General features: G+C 42.9%; 2 protein-coding genes across 4 annotated transcripts; both read left to right on the forward strand.

Annotated features, from left to right (window-relative positions):
- Positions 1-471: 471 nt before the first annotated feature.
- On the forward strand, positions 472-6,084 carry PIGM (phosphatidylinositol glycan anchor biosynthesis class M). 3 transcript variants are annotated; one of them, XM_058176537.1, is made up of 2 exons: positions 472-606; positions 3,730-6,084. In XM_058176537.1, exon 2 carries the CDS (start codon positions 3,800-3,802, stop codon positions 5,147-5,149), a length of 1,350 nt encoding a protein of 449 aa, XP_058032520.1. In that variant the 5' UTR covers positions 472-606; positions 3,730-3,799; the 3' UTR covers positions 5,150-6,084. The 3 variants fall into 3 exon arrangements, with proteins under 3 accessions (XP_058032520.1, XP_058032518.1, XP_058032519.1); XM_058176535.1 differs by lacking the exon at positions 472-606 and adding an exon at positions 693-805; XM_058176536.1 differs by lacking the exon at positions 472-606 and adding an exon at positions 2,912-3,011.
- A 2,705-nt stretch (positions 6,085-8,789) lies between these two features.
- On the forward strand, positions 8,790-21,668 carry NAA20 (N-alpha-acetyltransferase 20, NatB catalytic subunit). The gene is made up of 6 exons (XM_058176543.1): positions 8,790-8,922; positions 13,781-13,805; positions 15,532-15,622; positions 17,787-17,922; positions 19,239-19,384; positions 21,308-21,668. The coding sequence occupies exons 1-6, from the start codon at positions 8,870-8,872 to the stop codon at positions 21,391-21,393; spliced, it is 537 nt and encodes a 178-aa protein (XP_058032526.1). The 5' UTR covers positions 8,790-8,869; the 3' UTR covers positions 21,394-21,668.
- Positions 21,669-23,708: the final 2,040 nt, after the last annotated feature.

The following is a 23,708-nucleotide window of genomic DNA, read 5'->3' on the forward strand; positions in this document are numbered from 1 at the left end:
AAAATATTTCATTCTTCCGGGGATGGGGGCTTCAGATTCCCACATGCGATTCCCCCTTTAGCAGCCTTCTGGGAAGCAAAGTCAATGGGGAAACCCGATTCGCTTAACAACCGCATGATTCGCTTAACAACTGCAGCGATCCACTTAACAACCACGGTAAGAAAGGTCATAAAACGGGGCGAAAGACACTTGGGTCGCCTAGGACCAGAAAGGTTGGCCTCAACTGTGGTCATAAGTCGAGGACTGCTTGCAATGCAGGCTTCCCCTTCCCCCATTTACTAGGGGGTCCCTTGCCAGCCCTTCCCTTTGCCCCCCCCAGCCGGAAATGCCCTTTCCAGCGGTTACAGGACGCATCCGGTTGACCTTATGACCCCGCCAGCGCTGTCCCCTCGCCCCTCGGAGGGTCTTCCCCTCCCCCCTCCCCCAGTACCTGTCCCTGGTGGTCGATGTAGTAGAAGTACTCGCGGGTGCGCGGCGAAGGGCTCTGGCCTTGCTGGTAGAGAGGCTGCCCGGGCCCGCGACGGATCCCCGGACGCAGCAGGAAGCCCAGCCCTCCCCGCAACAGCCGCATCCCGGCTCCCGTCCGCCGCAGAGAGGAGAACCCCGGTCGGTAGGCCGGCGCCGCTCCACCGGAAGCGCTTATGAGGGGGACACTTCCGCCGACGGACGCGCTCCCCCCGGCGCGCGGGGCCGGCAGAAAGGTTCCGTCCGCGGTGCGACCCCTGCTGGCCGGGACTGGAATGTCCCTCGCTGGTTGCCTCGAGAGCGGAGTCCGGTCCGCGCTGCTTCTCCCGGCGAAGACCGCGTGAGTAGCCCCTCCGCTGCTCTTGGGCGCCCCCAGTGGACGCCTGGAGGCCTTTGCAGCTCGAGGGGCGTCTGGGCTAAGAGGGAGGAGAAGGCAGAGCTTAAAAGAGGGGCACCCCGAGAGCAGGAAGAGGCTGCTGGGGCTGCTGCTCTTCCTCCTCCTTGTGCATGCACGTTTTCCTCCTCTTCCCCTCCTCTCCTCCCTTTCTTCCTCTCTCCTTCGTTCTCCTTCTGCTTCTCTTCCTCCTTCTCATTCTAGAGCAGGGGTCTCCAACCTTGGCAACTTTAAGCCTGGAGGACTTCAACTCCCAGAATCCCCCAGCCAGCAAAGCTGGCTGGGGGAATTCTGGGAGTTGAAGTCCTCCAGGCTTAAAGTTGCCAAGGTTGGAGACCCCTGCTCTAGAGCATGCATCTGTTCTTTCTCTTCTACCACCTTCCTCCTTCCCTTTTTTTCTTCTTATTCTTTCCTTCTCCTCCTCCTTCTCTGTCTTCCTCTCCTCCTCGTCCTCCTTCGTTCTCCTTCTTGAGCATGCATGTCTTCTACTGCCACCACCAATTCCTTCTCCTTTCCCCTTTGCCTTCTGCATCTCTTCCTCCTCCTTTTCTTCTCCTTCCCCCTTTTCTCCTCCTCCTCTCCTTCATTCCTCCTCCTCCTCCCTCCTTCTTGACCTTCATCTGCTCTTCTTCTACCACCACTTAAACCACTTCCTCCTCTTTCCTTCCCCCTTTTTCTTCTGCAGCTTCTCAAGTTCATCCTCCTCTCCCCCTTCTCCTCCCTCTTCCTTAGCTTCATCTGTTCCTCTTCCACTATACCACTACTACTACCTCCTCCTCCTCCTTTGTTTTTCTTTCTTCCCCTCTCTGAGTCCAGGAAGAGCAAATTTTCCTTCCTTCCTTCCTTCCTTCCTTCCTTCCTTCCTTCCTTCCTTCCTTCCTTCCTTCCTTCCTTCCTTCTCTGTGTAGCCTACTCCCCCAGAAATACTCTCCAGAGAGTCCCCAGCTTACAACCATATATTTAGCCATTGTTCAAGGTTACATTGGCACTAAAAAGTGACTTATGACTAGTCTTTGCATTTATAGTTTGCAAGTCTTCTAGTTGCCAAGGATGGGCACCTCTGATCTACATCAAGAGGTGGGAGAGAAAAGCTCAGTATGAAACTGTGGAGATTCTGAGTCATCCTTCGTCTCAAAGGCAGCTAGGCTGTTTCTTTTCCTTGAGGAAGAAGAAAAGGATATTTCGCTTCTTATCCAAGAAGCTTCATCACTTCACCATGAACCGATGAAGCTCCTTGGAGGAGAAGCGAAATATCATTTTGGAAAAGCACCTTGAGATATCTGTGTAAAACTCCACTTCGGTTTCCCCCTCTTCACAATGTGCTTTTCAAAAGAATTGGGGTGAAATTTGAAAATAAGTTTCGGGGCCTCATTTCTCCATCGTGAAAAGTGAGAATAGTTGTCTCGTTTGTCTTAGGCTGAGTTCATACAGCTTACTGCTTTTTTCCCCCTGGTGCTATTATCTGTGTTTACTTCTTTTGCAAACTCTGTTGGTGTCAGCAAAAGTAGAAATTGTTTCATGCAAGACTGCCTACGTTATCATTTCTCCCTGGTTTTCTCGTTTATTTTGGCTTTGGAGGTTTAATGTAGTAAAAGGGCTCTTAAATGGCTTTCCATTTTATTTCAGAGTTACACTTGAAATAGGAACCCTTGGTCTGTAACAGAAGGGATATTGGGGTCTCGGTCCTTTTGAATTCCTTCCCAGAGTTAATTATTACCTTTTATTACAGTCGACAATTATCCCAATGAATGTCGCATGACAAAGAGCAGATTAATGGGGTTTTGCTAGGCTTGTCCTTTCCATGTGTGGAGCGTGTAGCTGAAGATAGAAAGTACATAAAATTTTTAATGCCTGCTAGCAATGCCATTCTGCTAACAAAAGTCATGAAAAAAAGGGAGAGAAGTACACAGTTCATGCCTCCTGCAAAATTTACACATTTAACAACTTTTTAACCGAGGTCTTCTATAGCAATCCATCTAAGTTGTGATAAAACTTTACTTGTTCCTTCACTGGTGGAGAAATTTGACCATTGGTGGGGTGGGGCAGAAATTGGTCTCTGGATCTTTTCTAAGAAAAACAAGATTTTTGGGGCTGCTGCTAATGTCTGTTGCAGTTTTGGCTTCTCTGCCAAAGAAGCTGAGGAAAAATTAAGGTGTCGAATCCTGTCTTTGTTTGCAAGCGTGTGGCAACTTTAAGACTTTAGCTTCCATAATTTCTGCTTTACTTCCCCCCCCCCCCCAGTTTTACTATTATAAGCTGTCCAGAGTTAGCCCGAGGGCGGGATGAGCGACAAATAAATTTAACAAATAAATATAACAGAATAACAGAGTTGGAAGGGACCTTGGAGTTTTTCTGGTCCACCCCCCTGCTCAAGTAGGAGGCCCTACACCATTTGAGATACATGGTTGTCCAAAATCTTAAAAACGTCCAATACTGGAGCACCCACAACTTCTGGAGGGAAGCCGTTCTACTGGTTAATTGTTCTCACTGTCAGGAAATTTCCCCTTAATTCTAGATTGGATTACTCCTTAATTGGTTTTCATCTGTTGCTTCTTGTCCTGCCTTCAGGTGCTTTGTAGAATAATTTGACCCCCTCTTCTTTGGGGCAGCCCCTCAAATACTGGAATACTGCTCTCATGTCACCCCTAGTCCGTCTTTTCTCTAAACTAGACATACCGAATTCTTGCAAACATTCTCCATATGTTTTAGCCTCCAGCCCCCTAATTTTCTTTGCTGCTTTTCTTTATGTTTATATTTTATATCCAAATACGGGTTAGCATATGAGTAAGGAAGCTAGTGGCCTGCCTGTCCAATTTTAAAATTCAATCTCTGCTTTTTTCCCCCACTATGGCTATTTTTTTAAAAAACAGGAGTGCCTGCTAAATTCAGAAGAGCATGGAAGAGAGTCTTCAAACTTGACCTTCTGTTCTTTGGGCAACCATGTTGAAACGAGCTCTTAAATCCGGACTGGTTCCTGGATCTGCTTCTTCCCGGGATCCCTGCCGGGGAGATCCATGTCCGGATCCCCCTTTGAGCGCAGGGCAGCGGATTCTCCACAGGTTCCTCCAGAGGGATGTTTTATTTAGCAGTGCTTTGTTAATCAGGCTGGGCCTGACGCTTTACGGGACCTACCAAGACAGAACAATGCTGGTGAAATACACAGACATCGATTACCAGGTTTTCACCGATGCCTCCAGATACGTCACGGAAGGAAAGTCCCCATACCAGCGGGCCACGTACCGCTACACTCCCCTCCTGGCCTGGCTGCTAACCCCCAACATTTATGTCAACGACTTGTTTGGCAAGATCCTTTTTGTGGCCGGGGATCTGGTGGCTGCCTTCCTGATCGACCAGATCTTGCTCCTCCGAGGGCTGGAAAGCCGGACGGCTTGCGCGTGTGCCGCCTTCTGGCTATTCAACCCGCTTCCCATGACAGTCTCCAGCCGAGGCAATGCCGAGTCTCTCGTTGCCAGCCTGGTCCTTGGGACCCTCTATTACCTGGCCAAGAGGCGCCTAGTGAAGGCGGCTGTGCTTTATGGTCTTGCCGTACATATGAAGATCTACCCCGTGACTTACGCGTTGCCTTTTGTTCTCCATTTGCAAAGCAACACAGGAGCAGAACTGGACAAACAGAAAGGGAAGGTCGCTTGCACTGGCCGCAGCCGCGGGCTATCCTGGAGCTGGTTCACGCGGGACGTCCTGATTTTTGCCACCGTTTCCGGGGGCACCTTTGCCACCCTGGGTCTTGCTTTCTATGTCTACTATGGCTGGGAATTCCTGCAGCACACCTACCTCTACCATTTGCTCCGGAGGGACACTCGCCACAACTTCTCGCCCTACTTCTACCTGCTGTATTTGACAGCCGAAAGCCGCTGGAGTTTGGCGCTTGGGCTGGCCGCCTTCCTGCCCCAGCTGCTGCTACTTCTCGCCATCTCCTTCGTCTACCACCGAGACCTGGCTTTCTGCTGTTTCTTGCACACGGCGGTTTTTGTGAGCTTTAACAAAGTCTGCACCTCCCAGTATTTCTTGTGGTACCTGTCCCTTCTTCCCCTGGCCATGCCTTTCCTGCAGATGTCCTTGGGGCGGGGGGCAGTGTTGCTAGCGCTGTGGCTCCTGGGGCAGGGTCTCTGGCTGCTCCCCGCATATTTCCTGGAGTTTCAAGGGCAGAATACATTTCTGCTCCTCTGTCTGGCGGGTTTGGGGTTCCTCTCCATCAACTGCGTGATCCTCGTTCAGATGATTTCTCACTACCGTCCAGAACGGGACTGCAGAAAAATGAAGCGGCTGTAAGTCAGCTTGCTTCTTCAGGCTACGAAGTCACGTGGGATCTGATCGGCATCAGGTCGAACGAATCATCATCATTTAACGACTCCATTATCTCTTGCAGGGTGGAGTCTGGGCAACTGAATGGAGCTAGCAGAACGTTTGGAGCAGTGGTGAAATCCAATTTTTTTTAACTACTGGTTCTGTGGGCATGGCTTGGGCGTGGTGTGGCTTGGTGGGCGTGGCTTGGTGGCGTGGCAGGGGAAGGATACTGCAAAATTCCCATTCCCTCCCCACTCGTGGGGTCAGGCAGAGGTGGTATTTGCCGGTTCTTCGAACTACTCAAAATTTCCGCTACCGGTTCTCCAGAACCTGTCAGAACCTGCTGGATTTCATTCCTGGTTTGATGGCCAGATGCCCTTCCTGTTGCCAATGCGGAGTTTTCCCCCCCGCAGATACATTCTCATTGTGCTCAGAGAGAGAAATATCTGCCTCTTATCTAGGATCAAACTCACAGCTTTCTGATTGTGAGGCGAGAGCTCCACCTCTAGCCCACCGTACCACTCACCAGGATAAACAAACAAATGCAAGAAATAAAGTTGAAAAGCGGTAAGGGATAAATCGAATTTGAGGAAGGGCAGAGACATTATTCCGCCATGGCAAATGGATCAGTTCTCTCCAACAAATAAATTCGATTCAACATTTGATTCATGGAATGGAATGTTTCTAAGGCTTTGGGGTTTTTTAGATACTTTTTTTTTCACAATCTCCGTCCGCTCTGAATATATACCCTGTATGGATATAAGGAAAACAACAGGTATTACGTTAACAAGGCTGTATTGAACTGAAATAGATTGCTGGGATTTTATTTGGATTTGGCTGAAGCTTACAGTTGCAAATAAATGTTTTAAATAGAAATTCTTGCATGATAATGGTCTTTTAAGATTCAGGGTTATGTTTTAAAGGTAAATATTTTTATGCGTTGTGGGAGTGATGTCTTTGGAACTGGTGTGTGTTTGTGTGATTTTGTGTGAGGCATTATGAGTGCATGATGCAAAATCAAGTCTTTCTCCCCTTCGGCGAGTTTAAGAGAGGTGGAGTTCAGCTCCCAAAATTCCACAGCAAGCCAAGCGGTTGCTTTCGTGGTGTGGAGACAGTAACTTGGTCTTTAACACCATTAAGACCAAGGAGTTCATAGTGGACTATAAAAGGAATAGATCAGATGCCCAGCCCTTGCTTATCAATGGAGACCAAGTGGACAGTTTTAAGTTTCTGAGTGTTATCATAAAAAAGGACCTGACCTGGGGCGCTCACCTTGCAGCCCTGGTCAAAAGGGCCCAGCAGAGATTATACTACCTGAGACTTTTCAGGGAACAACAACTGAATGGAAAACTGCTGGTGACCTTCTACCGCTGCACCATAGAGAGTATTTTTTTTTATTTCTTCTTGTCACAACAGTATACACAAACAAATATCATAGATAAAACAGCATATCTTGAAGAATATATATATATATATATATAATTAAAAATATGCATCAACTATATTAATTGGATATAATGAAGGGAACAATAGGACAGGAACGGTAGGCACTTTTGTGCTCTTATGCACGCCCCTTAGAGTCTCTCAGGAATGGGGTGAGGTCAATAGTAGACAGCTTTTGGTTGAAGATTTTGGGATTTTGGGAAGAGACCACAGAGTCAGGTAGTGTATTCCAAGCATTAACAACTCTGTTACAAAAGTCATATTTTCTGCAATCAAGTTTGAAGCCGTTGACATTTAGCTTGAATCTATTTTTTGCTCTTGTAATATTGCGATTGAAGCTGAAGTAGTCTTTAACAGGAAGGATATTGCAGTAGATTTTTGTGTGTTAAACACAGGTCATGTCGAAGTCGACGGAGTTGTAAATTTTCTAATCCCAGGATTTCAAGTCTGTCGGTATAAGGTATTTTGTTGTTTTCGGAGGAGTGAAGAACTCTTCTAGTAAAATATTTCTGGACTCGTTCTATTGTGTTTATGTCAGAGATGTGGTATGGATTCCAGACGGATGAGCTGTATTCAAGAATAGGTCTGGCAAATGTTTTGTATGCTCTAGTTAGTAGTGTAGAGTTTTTTGAAAAGAAGCTGGGTAAAATTAGGTTTACAACTCTTAGGGCCTTTTTTGCTATGTAGTTGCAGTGGGCTTTGGCATTTAGGTCATTTGATATGAGAACTCCAAGATCTTTGACAGGGTGGGGGTCGTCAGTTAGGTAATGTCCATCAAGTTTGTACTTGATGTTAGGGTTCTTTTTTCCAATATGTAAGACTGAGTATTTGCTGGTTGAGATTGCCAAGTTTTAGACCAATCAGAAATTAAGTCGAGGTCTTCTTGAAGGGTAGAAGTATTGTTAGTGGTATTAAATAGTTTGACATCGTCAGCAAAGAGAACACAATAACTTGAGATGAGGTCACAGAGATCATTTATGTATAGTATGAAGAGCGTTGGTCCAAGAACACTACCTTGGGGAACGCCACTTTTGACAGGAACAGGATTTGATATAGCGTTGCCAATTTTGACCACTTGTTGTCTGTTTGGCAGGAAGGCATTTATCCAATTGTGAAGAGGTCCCGAAATGCCGTAGGATTTTAGTTTAAGGAGTAGTTTATCATGTACTACTGAAGCAAAAGATTTGCAGAAGTCTATGTAGATTGCATCTATTGCTTTTCCTTGATCAAGGTTGGTAGTCCATATATTTTTGCAGTGGAGAAGTTGTAGGTTACAAGACAATTTTTTACTGAAACCAAATTGTTTATTAGAGAGAAGGTTGTTTGTTTCAAGATGGAGTGTAATGGATTGGTTTTAACTTTTAACTTACTGCACCTGTGTCTGGTATGCCAAATGCACAGTGGCAGATGGGACAGCACTCCAGAGGGTCAACGTCATTGCCCAGAGGACCATTGGTTGCCCTCTCCCCTCCTTGGAAGAGCTTGAGAGCTCCAGCTGCCTTAAGAGAGTCCAAAATGTTCTTAAAGATCCATCTCATCCTGGATCTCACACTTTTTTTTTTGAACTATTACCATCTGGCAGATGGTACAGGACAATAAAAACAAGGACAAATAGTCTGAAAAACAGCTTCTATCCCAGGGCAGTAACTCTATTGAATTCTACTGTATAATGCAATATTAATGCAGTATCAGGAGTTTTCGATTCAATTGTATGGAATGTGAAGGATGTGTATGTTTTATTTTTGGGGTTATAATGTACATTGAAGATGGTATTTAATTTCATTGTACGAGGTGTAATGACAAACTAAACTAAACTAAACTAAACTAAACTAAACTAAACTAAACTAAACTAAACTAAACTAAACTAAATCTGTTTTAAACTTGCCAAAGGAGACAGACAGCTGTACAGGTTCCAATCAGATCCTGATGATCAGAGAGGAGGTGGTTGCATTGCATTTTATAGCCCTCCTGTTTCCAACACAACAGCCCTGCGAGGTAGTACGAAGGAGTTTGGAGAAGAGAGGAGACTTCAAGGGCCCGTTTAGATAATGGGAACCCGGAAGTGACGGCTGAGAGGAACCAGCGCGCCTCTATGACTTCTCTCTACCTTCTGATGGGCGTGGCCTCGCGGCGCCTCTAGGATCGGCGCGCGTCTCCTACGCTCGGATGGGCGTGGCTTCGGCGGCTCCGTTGCCGGGCGACGGGGCGGAAACGCTCGGGGGGGTCAAGGGGCGGTGCTTCCGGGTCGGCAGCCCGACAGGCATGACTTCTCTGCGGGCGTTCACTTGCAACGACCTTTTCCGCTTCAACAACATGTGAGGCCCCGGGCCCAGCGCCGGGCGGGGGTGTGGTCTAGATGGCCTCGAGGGTGCTGCGGATCTGGGAGAAGGGAGGGGGCCGCGCGTGGGGAGGGGCTTCTAAGGGAGCAAGAGGGGAGGAGGGGATGGAAAGGGGGGGGCCGGGGGGGCCCAAACCGGGTCCTGAGCCCGTTGGGGGATATGGACTAAATGACCTCAAGAGCCCCCTTCCCGCCCGCCCCCCCGAACTCATAACAGGTCTTCTCTGGCTTCTCCTGGGGTCTTTTCCGCCTCTCAGCCAGGCTCCTCCGTCCCATTCTAGTCCTGGCATCACCTGGTGGTCTCCTCTCCAGAGACAGCAGTTGCGATTCCCCGGCTGAGCAGGGGGCTGGTTGGGAAGGATTCAGCTGCTGATGCTAAAGGCCTGGTTGGCCGGAGAAAGGGAGGAGGGCCTGCTGGGTCTTTCTCTCAGGGTCTTTCTGAAGGAGCCCTTTGGATCTCCTGGTGGTCTCCCGTCCGGGTCCCAACCCAGTCCAAGGCCAGATGTCAGAGGGACATCTCTGAGAATATATATAAATGTTTATAATGTATAATACAATAAAATAAGATATTGTATTATATTGTATTTACCATTATGTTTATAAATTTTTATTATATATAAATATATATATATATTATGCGCCCACATATACACACACATGTGTATGTGTGTATATATATATATGTGTATGTGCGTGTGTGTGTAACCAAAGAAATTATATATATATATATATATATATATATATATGTATATATATATATTTCTTTGGTTATTCGGGTTTTCTCCCGCGTAAAATTGGAAGTGTCTTGGCGACATTTCGACGAAATCCCATTCGTCATCTTTAGGCTAGGTGTCTACAGCTCCGTGCTTCTAGGAGAAATGTGTGATCGCAGCTGTTTCTTCCTTTTAACTGCTACTGGGGGTTTGAACTGATTGGGTGGGAGCTTGGCTGTGCTCTGATTGGATGGGGTTTTTTTTGTGCTCTGATTGGATGGGGGTGTGTCCTGTTTGGGTGGGGGCTTGGTTGTGCTCAGATTAGTCTGAATTGCAGGGGGATTTGAGCTGGTGAGCTGCATTGCTGTTGGATTTCGTCGAAACGTCGCCAAGACACTTCCAATTTTACGCGGGAGAAAACCCGAATAACCAAAGACCTACATACAAACACCCGCGAAAACCTCAGAAAACAAATATATATATATATATATATATATATATATATATATATATATATGGATGGAGAGAGAGAGAGAGAGGGAGAGGGAGGGACGGAGGGAGAGAGGTACATAAAAATTACAATTAAAAATAATAACAGAAAACAGACTGAAAAGGCAGAGTCGATGGATCCTTAGGTCTTTTTCCGCTGTCTGTTTTTCTATGAGAAGCCTTCTAGAATTAAAACAAGAATTCCCTTTTCCTCTATTTATGCCGCCATCTCACTACTAATAAGGCTTTTGCTTATTACCAGGGTGTGATATTCCCTTGATGGCTCACGTTGCTCACTTCTTGAAATGTAAAAATGAGAGTCTCCACTGTTTATTTCGACTCGCTTGTCAGATTTCCCAGTGGGATCTGGATATGACCCAGTCTGTCAAAAGACCCAGTCTGTAAAATTCTTTTAATTAGCTTTTAATTTTAATTAAAATTCTTTTAATTAGTTTTAATCTCAGGGAGTCATGTCAGCATTTGAGGAGGGTGTTGATGGATAAAAGGGAGGGAGGGAGGAGAAGGAAACCGCACCTGTGGCCCTTCTAGTTTGACTTTAACCACAAAGCCCAGCTTTTCCAAACACCCTTCCTGTCGTTAGCTACAGTACAACCCTAGATGATGGGAGGAAGCATGAGATTATCTAGTCCAACCCTCTGCATTATGCAGAAAGACCAGTTAAATCAGGGGTCTCCAACCTTGGTCCCTTTAAGACTTGTGGACTTCAACTCCCAGAGTTCCTCAGCCAGCAAAGCTGATAATTTTATCATCCGGAAGATTTTCCATTTTTGTTCATTTATTTACAAACACATACACACACACACAATACACGCACACAAAAACCAGACATAGGAGCCACACCTGAAAAAAAGCAACCTGTTGTTTCTAGTTTATTTAATTTTTAATCCTGCCTTTATTTATTTTGTAAGTAACTCCAGGCAGTGAACACACCTGCCAATTCTCCTTTCTCACCTTTTTTCCCATAACAACAACCCTGTGAGGTGGGTTGGGCTGAGAGGGAAGGATTGGACCAAGTCACCCAGCCGGCTTTCCTGCTAAGGAGGGACTAGAACTCACAGTTTGCTAGTTTCTAGCCCAGCAACTTAACCACTACACCAGACTGGCTCTTTTTTTCTTAATCAATGCTCCTCCTGCTGGTTTCTTGTGCAGGTAGACCTTGACTTACGACCACAATTGAGCCCAACATTTTTGTTGCTAAGTGAAACAGTTGGCACGTGAGTTTTGCCCCATTTTATGACTCTTTATGCCACAGTTGTTCTATCGCTATAGTTGTTAAATTAGTAGCATGGTTTTCAGGTTAATCTGACTTCCCCAAAGTTTTTGCTGGTCAGAAGGTCACAAAAGTGGATCATGTAACCCCGGGACACTGCAACCCTCATAAAATGGGTTTTATTAGGATTTTAATGGGGTTTTTATGTTGTTATGTATTTTTATATTTGAATTATCAGCCAATTTGAATATGTTTTTTTAACTTTGATTTTATTGTATTGTATCTATGAATGCTATTTTTATCTGGCTGTAAACCGCCCTGAGTCCTTCGGGAGAAGGGTGGTATACAAATTAAATTATTTGTATTATTACATGGGGCTCCCCCTGAAGGGCACCCGGAAGCTTCAGTTAGTTCAGAATGCGGCTGCGCGGGTGATAGAGGGAGCCCCTCGTGGCTCCCATGTGACACCTCTCCTGCGCAGACTGCACTGGCTGCCTGTGGCCTTCTGGGTGCACTTCAAGGTTTTGGTAATGATCTTTAAAGCGCTCCATGGCATAGGGCCGGGCTATTTACGGGACCGTCTGCTGCAACCGAATACCTCCCACCGACCCGTGCGCTCTCACAGAGAGGGACTCCTCAGGGTGCCGTTGGCCAGGCAGTGCCGTCTGGCGACACCCAGGGGAAGGGCCTTCTCTGTGGGGGCTCCCACCCTCTGGAACGAGTTTCCCCCAGGACTTCATCAACTTCCTGACCTCTGAACCTTCCGCCGCGAGCTTAAAACTCATCTATTCATCTGCGCAGGACTGGACTAGATTTTAAATTTAAATTGGTTTTAATGGGTTTTATTATGTATACTGTCATTTTTAATTATTTGGCCATTTGGAATAAGTTTTTTAATTAATGTTTTATTTTGTATTTATATATCAAATATATTTATATATCAAATATATTTATTTATTCATATTTCTGACAAAACATGAATAAATAAATAAATATGTACTTTTTTATCTGCCTGTGAACTGCCCTGAGTCCCTAGGGAGATAGGGCGGTATAAAAATACGAAAAAATATTATTATTATTATTATTATTATTATTATTATTATTATTATTATTATAAATATGAGTCAGTCGCCACGCCATCACGTGACCATGGGGATGTCGCAATGGTCGTAAGTGTGAAAAATGGTCATAAGTCCCTTTTTTCAGTGCCGTTGTAACTCTGAATGGTTGCTAAATGAACTGTCGTATGTTGAGGACTTACCTGTATCATGTAGAGGTTGCGCTATGAATTATTGCTGTGTTGCGACATAAGGAAAACATCATTTGACGCTCCTGCTTGAACAGGGGGTTGGACTAGAAGACCTCCAAGGTCTCTTCCAGTTCCATTCTGGTTAAATCCCTTGTTGGACCAGTTGAGCTACTTAGAGATGAGTTCTGCCTTTTTATCTTTTTCCATCAGGCCCTGAAATAAGAACAACAGGGAGTTCTTGACTTAAAAACACTTCGTTTAGTGAATGTTCGAAGTTACAGGGTCCACTGAAAAAAAGCGACTTGGAATGTTTTTCACACTTACAACCCTTGTCTCAATTTGGAAGCTAGGCAACTGCTTCGTATTTACGACGGTTGCCCTTTTGCGACCTTCTGACAAGCAAAGTCATTGGGGAAGCCAGGTTCACTTAACAACCTTGTTAGTATTTTTATTTTATTTTATTTATTTATTTATTTATTAAATTTTTATACCGCCCTTCTCCCGAAGGACTCAGGGCGGTGTACAGCCAAAAATAAAAACACAGAAATGTACAATTAAAACGACAATTTAAAACCGAGCATATTTAGAAAAAATGGCCACATTTAAAAGTTTAAAATTTGAAATTATAAACCATATAATAATAAACCCCAGTTAAAATTTTAAAATATTAGAAATATTAAAAATATTATAAATATTAATATTATGCCAGTCCCGCTTGAATAAATAAATGAGTTTTCAGCTCACGGCGAAAGGTCCGAAGATCAGGCACTTGACGTAGTCCAGGAGGAAGTTCGTTCCAGAGCGTAGGAGCATAGTATCACTGTTGCAAAAAAGGTCATCATATGGGGCGAAGCCCACTTAACAGTTTTGCTTAGCAACGGAAGTTTTGAGCTCAGTTGTGGTCGTAAGTCGAGGACTACCTGTCATTAATTAGCCTGCTACTCCAAAGCTCTGTCTTCTCACTCGGAGTGCTGGGATTTGCTTCCCATTGCTATGACGTTGGAGAAAACGACATTCATGGTCTAGGACCACTTCTGTGGGTTGCAAGGAGCTGGAAAGATAAAACTCCCTGGCTAAGAAATGTTCAAGTTTAGTGATGCCTTCGCCTTCTCTCAATATTTAAAGTGTTGTTGTTTTTTCTTGTTTTCGACAGCAACTTGGACCCCCTGACAGAGACTGTATCTTTTTTGAGACTTCGGGTTGAAGACATCAGTGGTCAGAGCTGGGATACAACTCTTTATTGGCCACGTGTGATTCTTCGACACACAAGGAATTTGTCTCCAGTGCATAATCCCTTAGGGAGCATACAGGCAACAAGTGATAAATCATGATCATAATCATAAAACACAATTATCATAAATCATAACATACAACACTCAGCGATAGATTAACAGAGTTGGAAGGGACCTTGTAGGTCATCTAGTCCAGCCCCCCGCTCAAGCAGGAGACCCTACACCATTTCTGGAAAATGGCAGTCCGGTCTCTTCTTGAAAGCTTCCAGGGATGAAGCTCCCACAACTTCCGAAGGCAACTTCTGTTCCATTGGTTGGTTGATCTCACTGTCAGAAAATTCCTCCTTATTTCCAGGTTGAATCTCCCCTTGATCAGTTTCCATTCATTATTCCTTTGTCTGGCCTTCAGGTGCTTTGGAAAATAGCTTGACCCCCAACCCCCCCCCCCATCTCCTCTCTGTGGCAGCCCTTCAAATATTGGAAGATGCTATCATGTCTCCCCTGATCCTTCTCGTCACTAGTCATAGAATACTAAATAAGCAGTCAACATAAATCATACTAGGATATTAAAAGAAACAATCAATATAAATCATAAGGTATAAAGCAACACAGTTATAGTCGTAAGAAGATAAGGAGGTAGGTAATAGGAAAGATGACAAGATTAATAGTAGTGCAGATTCAGTGAATAGTTTGACAGTGTTGAGGGAATTATTTGTTTAGCAGAGTGATGGCATTTGGGAAAAAACTGTTCTTGTGTCTAGTTGTTCTGGTGTGCAGTGCTCTATAGCGTCGTTTTGAGGGTGTGAGGGGTCTGTAAATATTTTCACAGCCCTCTTTTTGACTCATGCAGTATACAGGTCCTCAATGGAAGGCAGGTTGGTAGCCATTGTTCTTTTCTGCAGTTCTAATGATCCTCTGAAGTCTGTGTCTGTATTGTTGGGTTGCAGAGCCAAACCAGACACTGATAGAGGTGCAGAGGTGCTTGTTACTACAAGATACTCGCTAGGGAGTTGTAGCGGCTCCTAACAGCCTGCAAGTGTTTCTCTAAAATGCACACGTCTATTTTTATTGTGGGCTCTTCAGGGGAATGCAGGTAGCCTTCGGCTTACGATCACAATCGAGCCCAACATTTCTGCTGCTAAGCGAGACAGTTGCTAAGTGAACTTTGCTCCATTTTACGCACTTCCTTGCCATGGCTGTTAAGTGACTCCAACCCCGTTGTTAAGGGAATCTGGCTTCTCCGTTGACTTCTCTCTTCAGAAGGTCGCCAAAGGGGATCACGTGACCCTGGGACATTGCAACCGTCATAACTATGAGTCAGTTGCCAAAGCGTCTGTATTTTGATCACTGACCCTGGGGACGTGCAAAGGTCATAAGCATGAAAAATGGTCACGAGTCACTTTTTTCAGGGCAGTTGCAACTTCAAACGGTCACTAGGTAGTCCTCGACCTACAACACTTCACTTAGTGACCGTTTGAAGTTGCAACTGCCCTGAAAAAAGTGACTCGTGACCATTTTTCATGCTTTTGTGTGTTACTCAGGCAAAACGAATGGAGTTTTGGAGTGATTCTCGTATCCGTGTTGTTTTTTTAATTTCATTTGGCGTGGCATCGTTTGTTCTTGAATGCAGACTGGTTGAGATGAATTTTCCTTAACGTGAAACCCTTCATAGTATGGAATTCCATTCTACTTGCAGTACTTGGCTCACTGGCCGGAGTATTTTATTGTGGCAGAAGCTCCCGGGGGAGAGCTGATGGGCTACAGTAAGTAAAGCCTCTTATCTTTTCTTCTACCTGGACTCCTAAGAAATGAACCTACAAGCTAGTTCTCCACCTACGACCGTAACGGAGCCCGCGATTTGGGTCCTAAGTCGTGATGGTTGGGTTGTAAGTCATGACCGTGTTTTATAACAATTTTTTATAACCATCGTTAAACAAACATGGCAATTGTAAAATGAACACGGGTCATTAAGTAGAAATGCTTGCCAGAAACTGGAAGTTTTCCAGTTTCAGGGGAAAAAAAAAAGATGATAAATTGTGGTCAGATGACCCCCAGGGTGCTGCAAATCCTGGCTGTGGTTGCTAAGCACACAAAAGGGGAAGTAGAGATTACAATTTAAAATCCAGGTCAAAAGTCCCATTTTTGGGGGTGCATCCTATTTTGAATGGTTGCTAAGCAACGGATCGTAAATCGGAGATTTACCTGTATGTGTTTCTGATAACTGAAGCTCTCGTTCAGTTAGAAAGAGCCCAGTGACAACATGGCCTTGAAATTTTCTGCACGTTTTAAAACAATGTGTAGATTGTCCTTAACTCGAGACCACAATTGAGCTCCAAATTTCCATCGCTAAACATGACAATTAAGTGAATCACTGCATTTTTATTAGTAAAGCGGCCGTTAAGTGAATCCGGCTTCCCCATTGACTTTGCTTGTCAGGTCGCAAAAGGTGATCACGTGACCCTGCAATTGTCGTAAGTACATGCCAGCCTCCGAATTTTGATCACATGCATTGTGGAGACTTGAAAGGTCATACGTGTGAAAAACGGTCGTAAGTCATTTTTTTCAGTGCCTTTGTAACTTCAAACAGTCACTAAACGAACTGTTGTAGGACTATCTATATGTCTAAAAACTACAGATGGCAAGAACGAAGGCTCCTTTCAAAGTCCCCATAACTTTAAAGTGATTTTTTCTAATTTAACTCCAAAGCACTTTACTTGTTTCAAAAATCAAATGTTAGTGCCGATTTGCTTCAACGACATTTCTCTTTAACCTCGCATGCTCCTTGCTGGAAATACATTGTGACGCCTCCACCTCGATTTAAATTGCCATTATATTTTTAATAGCAGATTTAAGCAACTCACTTTAACTGTGAATGGTGTAAGGTGGCTAGATGAGTATTCATGTTTTTATGGCTTAGATTCCTGCATGATTTGGGCCTGTAGCCCCAGCAGTTCCAGGCGTGGTGGGTGGTTATTAATGGCAAAAGGGAACCATGGAGCTAAGTAGGCCCTAAACAGGCATTATGAGAAAGTATATTTTTATCCTTACTCTAAGTGGTTCTCTTCATCCTGCTTTGGGGAGCCATAGATGAGCCTCTCCATATTCTCTCTCCAATTTTAGTCCGTCTCTTGAGCAGCTGGATAGCAAAAAGATGGAACTCAGTTCCATTATTATTATACTATGTGGGCTTATTACCAGGGGTTATCTACATTTAGAAACCTGTTTTAAGCTGACTTAGGAAAACCAGACTTGACAAGGAACTAAAATCTTGTTTAATACCTACAGAGCTTCTGCTAAACTTCCCATCGTTCCTTCTCCCTCTTTTTTGGAGATCAGTTTTAATACCCAAAATCAGAATTTTGTTCCTCTAAATGCTATACAGGTAGTCCTTGACTTACGACCACACTTGAGCCCAAAATGTATGTTGCTAAGTGAAACATCGGTTAAGTGAGTTTTGCCCCATTTTACGGACTTTCTTCCCACAGCTGTTAAAAGCGAATAGCTGCAGTTGTTCAATTAAGTCACATGGTTCTTCAGTGAATCTGACTTCCCCATTGATTTTGCAAAAGGAGATCACGTGACCCCAGGACACTGCGACCGTCATAAATACAAGTCAGTTGTCAAGAGCTTGGAATTTAGATCAGGTGACCATGGGGATGCTGCAACGGTCGTAAGTGTGAAAAACAGTCCTAAGCCACTTTTTTCAGGGCCCTTGTAACTTTGAACGGACACTAAACGAACTGTTGGAAGTCAAGGACTGCAAAATTTGCCTTTCGGCTGTAAACTTGAGATTTTTTTTCTCATTAGGATCACGCTTCTGTAGTGAAATCGGTTTTTGTTTTTCTTCTCCTGCTGGAATAAGAAAGTGCTCAACGAATGCCTGAACTAACAACATTTGTGTTGGATGATCGCTGATTTTCCTTGCAGTCATGGGCAAAGCTGAAGGATCCGTGGCCAGGGAAGAGTGGCACGGCCACGTCACCGCGCTCTCGGTGGCCCCCGAGTTTCGCCGGTTGGGGCTGGCTGCTAAACTGATGGAACTGCTGGAGGAAATCTCAGAAAGGTGAGGCTGATTTTGGAGGTTGTGAGCAGGTAGGTTGGCTGCGCTCTCAGGAAGGTATCGATCAGGTAAGAATCCTTTAGGGTTCTTAGGAATCAGACAGACAGGTGACAAAACCTGAAGTTTTGTTTTTATGCTACAGCTGGTGAATTTTGTGGCATTCTTAATAGATGATGGCATAAGGTTGGATAGATGGATGGATATAGAGAGATGATTGATAGATAAATGGATGGATAGATGGATGATTTTTTTCTTTTCTTTTTTTTAATGTTTTTATTGAGCATTTTACATTTTAAAACCAAAAACATAATGAAGAGGCAAAAACCGAAAAGAAAAAAAGGGAAAGAAGACATACACATCTATCAAACATTAAAATACAAAATGCAAAACAAATATTACATAATTTCTGCATCCTTGCTATTAAATTCAGTCTTTCTAAATAATCCCTTATTCTTATATAACCATATTGAGCATTCTTACATACAATTTTGTTATATATACTTACAGTACATCCTGTATATTGACATAGTCAAAATTTATGTTCTTATTGCTCATTTTGATTTCTGTTTTCTAGCCCACATAGAATCTGTTCCACACTTTGTAGTAATCTGAAGGTGATCTTTTTCAATTCATTTAAAAATGATATGGTTGCAGAAAGCAGATTTAAATAATACAGTAGGCCAAAGTGTTTTTGGTGCATAGGAGCTAGTGAATCTTTACATTTATGGGTGGATTTTATAGCAATAAGAAGACGGTTCATGATAAGAGCTAATCGTAATAAAAGAAACATTAATGTGAAATGTATAGATATAGATTATCTCACTGTAATTTGAGTGCTCTTAATTTTTCCTTAAATTTCATTTAGGAGTTGTAATATAATTAAGCCAGAATATAAGAGAACCTCAGGTAAAACATCCATTGTGAGTGGCACAGTGGTCTAGAGGTGAAGACGCTCTCCTTCCCACTGGAAAGGTTGGGAGTTCAATCCTAGGCAGCGACAGTTGTTTCTCTCTCTGGGTGCAAAGAGGAAATATCTGCTGCGAACTTCTCATAGGCTTCAGGAAGGGCATCCAGCCAGTAAACGCTCGGCTCCACTCTGTCACCCGATTCCAGGCCGATAAAAGAAAGAAAAGAAAAAAAGAGAACATTAATCCAATCATTTTCTAGTCAGGGAATCACCTAACACTTCAATTCTCATTTGCCCATAAACAGATACATCTTGCCTTTTACTTAGTGCCGTAATGTCTCGTAATAACGCCATACAGTCTTAATGTTGCTCTCGCTGCCTCCTTACCCTTCCGTTTTCTTTCTTGCTGAAGAAAGGGTGGATTTTTTGTGGATCTCTTTGTGAGAGTGTCAAATCAGGTTGCGGTGAACATGTACAAGCAACTGGGCTACAGCGTGTACAGAACAGTGTTAGAATACTACTCGGCCAGCAGCGGGGAACCTGACGAAGATGCTTACGGTAAGTGTGCGGATTTTTAATAGTAAAGGGTATTTGGGATAAACACGACATCAGGGGCAAAGAACCAGGAAGACTCAACGGAGTTCAAAGCACGGAAGAGTTTATTATTGATACTTATCCCCAAGAATCTGCTTGACTAATGGTCAAAGTTGTGAGTGCCAAGTTGTCAGTGGAATTCCATTGGGGGTGGGGGGCTGGATGTAGATCTCTTGTGAGAGCACAGATTCAAAACTGATGACACGTTTAACCCCCCCCCCCCATCCAGCTCAGCTTGTTCGACTCCTGCAGATGATGACATAAATCCCCATTTTAAAAAAATGTCTTTATCTCCATTTGTTTTAAATTCTTATGTGCAAAATACAGAAACAAATCCTGCCAAATTATACACTTATTTTTTTTTCAAAATTTTTAATTTATTCAAAAAAGATTAAAATGCAAAACCCCAAAATATTAAAAAAAAGAAAAGAAAAAATACAACATTAACAAAAAAAGTGTCTTTAAAAATCCTAACTAAAACCAACACACCTACACCTAATGTCCTCCCTAGTTGAATGCTGATTAATAGAACAACTTTAATTTCCCACCCCTTGTGAAACAGGCCAAAAGAATTTCAACTGTTAAACTACTAAATCTACTTACAATATACTTAGCCTGTCATCTATAAATTATATTAATAACAAGGTTAACAGTAAAAACAATAATAATGAACTTATTATGTAAAAGTATAAGAATAAACTATAATATTTGTTTTCTGACCAAAGACCTACATAAACTATAATAAACTATACATTTCTTACATTTTATATTTTGATAAATAGCCTTATGAATATATTTGTGCACTGTATTACAATACGGTTAAATTATAAACATTTAAGTTGGCACAGGGGAAATCCGTATATACACATTTATCTAATCCAAATTTCCAAAAAGACAATCAAATGGCATTCATAGGGCAGAACAGATATAACGGGGAAAAATGAGCTTGTCAGACCATAATTGGTGGAAAATGGATAATATCAACATGCAATATCCAATTTTACTTCAGATGCTGAGTTTTGAGCACCACTTCTATAACTAGTCTAGTGAAGAGAAGGACCAGGGGAGACAGGATAGCAGTCTTCCAATAGTTGAGGGGCTGCCACAGAGAGGAGGAAGGGGTCAAGCTATTCTCCAAAGCACCCAAAGGCCAGACAAGGAATAATGGATGGAAACTGACCAAGGGGAGATTCAGCCTGGAAATAAGGAGAAATTTTCTGAAAACCATCAACTGATGGAACAGAAGTTGCCTTTGGAAGTTGTGGGAGCTTCATCACTGGAGGCTTTCAAGAAGAGGCTGGACTGCCATCTTTCAGAAATGGGTTAGGGTCTTCTGCTTGGGTGGGAGGTTGGACTAGATGACCTACAAGGTCCCTTCCAACTCTGTTAATCTGTTAAACTCCTCATGGAACCCACAAGTAGTAAGACATACAGGTAGTCCCCAACTTACAACATTCGCTTAGCGACCATTTGAAGTTACAATATCACTGAAAAAAGTGTCTTATGACTGTTTTTTACACATAACAACCATTGCAGCATCCACGTGGTCACGTGGCAACTGGCATGTACTTATGACGGTTGCTATGTCCCCTTTTGCGACCTTCCGACGAGCAAAGTCAGTGGGGAAGCCAGATATACTTAACAACCCTGTGATCAACTTAACTCGTGATTCATTTAACAACCGTGGCAAGAAAAGTCTTAAAATGGGACAACCCCCCCATAACAAATGTCTCGCTTAACCACAAAAATTTTGAGCTCAATTTGGTCGTAAGTCGAGGACTATCTGTAGCCATGTCCTTAATAGTTCCCTGAACATCCTCAGGATGGAGAAACTGTTTGGGGCTTTGAATTGTAGATTGTGTTCCTAATCTATAGTTTTGTTTACAGACATGAGGAAAGCTCTATCAAGAGATAAAGAGAAGAAATCTATTATACCGTTACCACATCCTGTCCGGCCGGAAGATATCGAATAAGTCAGTCTTGTGGTTGCTATAAAATATATCGAGAATAAAATCTGTAGATAAATGAGAACAATTAGGGTGTCTCTAATGCAACTGGGAGCTTTGGAAGAAAAAGGAGAAAGTACACGCAAATATCAAGAGAAATGTTTTCGCTTTCAGGCTGTGCTTCTAAATCTCTTCATGCCCTAAAAGTCCGAAACAATCTTACATCTTCCGTATTTGTCATGATTCGGTTTTTAAAAATATTAATAAACCTGAAGGCCGTGTTGCTAGTAATGCAGTACTGATGACGTTTTATATTTTCATTGAATTTTACATTAATAAAATTAAAAAATCTAATCCAAGTATAAACGTTTGGGGTTTAAAATCTGAGGAATTCAAATTGTCAAAATGAAAAGGCAATATGAGACAACACTGGAGCTTTTTAAGAAGAGATTGTCTGAAATGGTATATAGGGTCTCCTGCTTGAGCAGAGGATTGGACTAGAAGACCTCCAAGGTCCCTTTAAACTCTTATTCTGTTACAATACAGTAAGGGGGAAAGAAGGGAAGACATCACGCCATAGTTTTCCTTCTGCAAACAAATCAGGGTTTGGCAACCTGACATCGTCCAGGTTTTGGGGATTATAAACCCCCATATTTCCCTATCAGTGATGATGCTGGCTTATTCAACATTTAGAAGACAGTAAAGGGCAATGTACCCCTTTGTATATGCTCTTGACTCTTAGGTGGAAGTAAAAATAAATAAATCCAGAATGCACTTGAAGGCACCTTGAAAGCATTTAGTAACAACCCTAGCAGAGCCCTATGAATTATAGGTAGTCCTCAATTTACAACCGTACTTCTACAGTTAACAAATGACTTGCTTAGCAACATATTTTGGGCTCAATTGTGGTCGTAAGTCAAGGGCTACCTGTAATTGGTGTTACTACAACAGAGAAGTGTGTCTCTTTAAGGGACACAGCTTTCCAAAATAATATCGCTAAGAAAGTACTGTCTCAATGAATTGAAGAAGCTGCTTGGATGAAAAGCAAAATGTTTTCAAGGAAAAAAAACCAAGGAAGTCCAGTTGCCTTTTGGAAAAACATGTCTGAATTTTAGAGAATGGAATGGAATAGAGAAAATAGAGAATAGAATTAGACTAGACTAGGAGTGGACAATATAGAGAATAGATTAGAATAGAAAATACAATATAGAGAATAGTTAATAGTATAGAATAGAGAATATGATATAGAGAATAGAACAGAATAGAATGTCACTTTGAATATACCAAATATACTAGTTGACGTACATTAAAATGAAATTTCGCTGCATGCAGCTCTCCAAGGGTCACCACCTCCAATACACACTACATAAGCATGACAGAATCAATAAAATTATGCATATACCCACATATATGACCCAGAAACAACACAGTCTAGTTCAGATGTAATCATGTACATGGCAAGAAAAACAAGTTATGGATGCCCATTGCTTGTGGTTTTTATCCTAAACTAGCCAACCAGCGCTTTTATGCTGGAAATACTGTGCCCGTGTCTGCTTCCCTTTTTAAACAGATTTACCCAGCTTAAAGAGTGTGAGTGTGGTCAAACTTCACTTTCTAAATCTGCTTCATGTGGGAGTAATAATTGTATCATCTGTGGCCCAAGGAATGGTGTTTGTACCATTTCCCTAACCCTGGTTTAGGACTGGTGTTCCATCTATATCTCGTTTCTTTCTCACTCTATATCTTTGTTCGTTCATCTATTTTTCTCTCTCTGTATCTATCATCTGTCTATCTGGATCTACCTACCTATCATCCGTGTCTGTCTATCTGTCTGCCTGCCTATTTCTCTCTCTCTTTCATCCATGTCTGCTGCCTGCCTGCCTATCTATCATCTCTCCATCCATCCATCTATTATCTATCTATCTATCTATCCCTATACCTATCTATCTACTATCCATCCAGCTATATCTATCATCTCTCTCTCTCTCTCTCTCTACTATATCTATCTATCTATCATCCATCCATCCATCTATCATCTTTCTATATCTTCCTATCATCTGTCTGTCTATTATCCATCCAGCTATTATCTATCTATATCTACTATCCATCCAGCTATATCTATCATCTCTATCTATCTTTCATCCATCCATCTATCATCTTTCTATATCTTCCTATCATCTGTCTGTCTGTCTGTCTGTCTGTCTATTATCCATCCAGCTATATCTTTTTTTTTAATTTGCATTTATATCTCGCCCTTCACCGAAGACTCAGGGCGGCTTACACTGTGTTAAGCAATAGTCTTCATCCATTTGTATATTATATACAAAGTCAACTTTATTGCC

The sequence above is a fragment of the Ahaetulla prasina genome, chromosome 3, assembly GCF_028640845.1.
Source record: "Ahaetulla prasina isolate Xishuangbanna chromosome 3, ASM2864084v1, whole genome shotgun sequence".
In the NCBI taxonomy this organism is placed as follows: Eukaryota; Metazoa; Chordata; class Lepidosauria; order Squamata; family Colubridae; genus Ahaetulla; species Ahaetulla prasina.

Excerpts from the sequence above, each read along its gene's own strand:
- NAA20 (XM_058176543.1), top strand. The coding sequence starts at position 8,870 with ATGACTTCTCTGCGGGCGTTCACTTGCAACGACCTTTTCCGCTTCAAC. Across the intron at positions 8,923-13,780 it reads CTTTTCCGCTTCAACAACAT|CAACTTGGACCCCCTGACAG; the intron begins GTGAGGCCCCGG and ends TGTTTTCGACAG. Across the intron at positions 13,806-15,531 it reads TGGACCCCCTGACAGAGACT|TATGGAATTCCATTCTACTT; the intron begins GTATCTTTTTTG and ends AACCCTTCATAG.
- PIGM (XM_058176537.1), top strand. The coding sequence starts at position 3,800 with ATGTTGAAACGAGCTCTTAAATCCGGACTGGTTCCTGGATCTGCTTCT.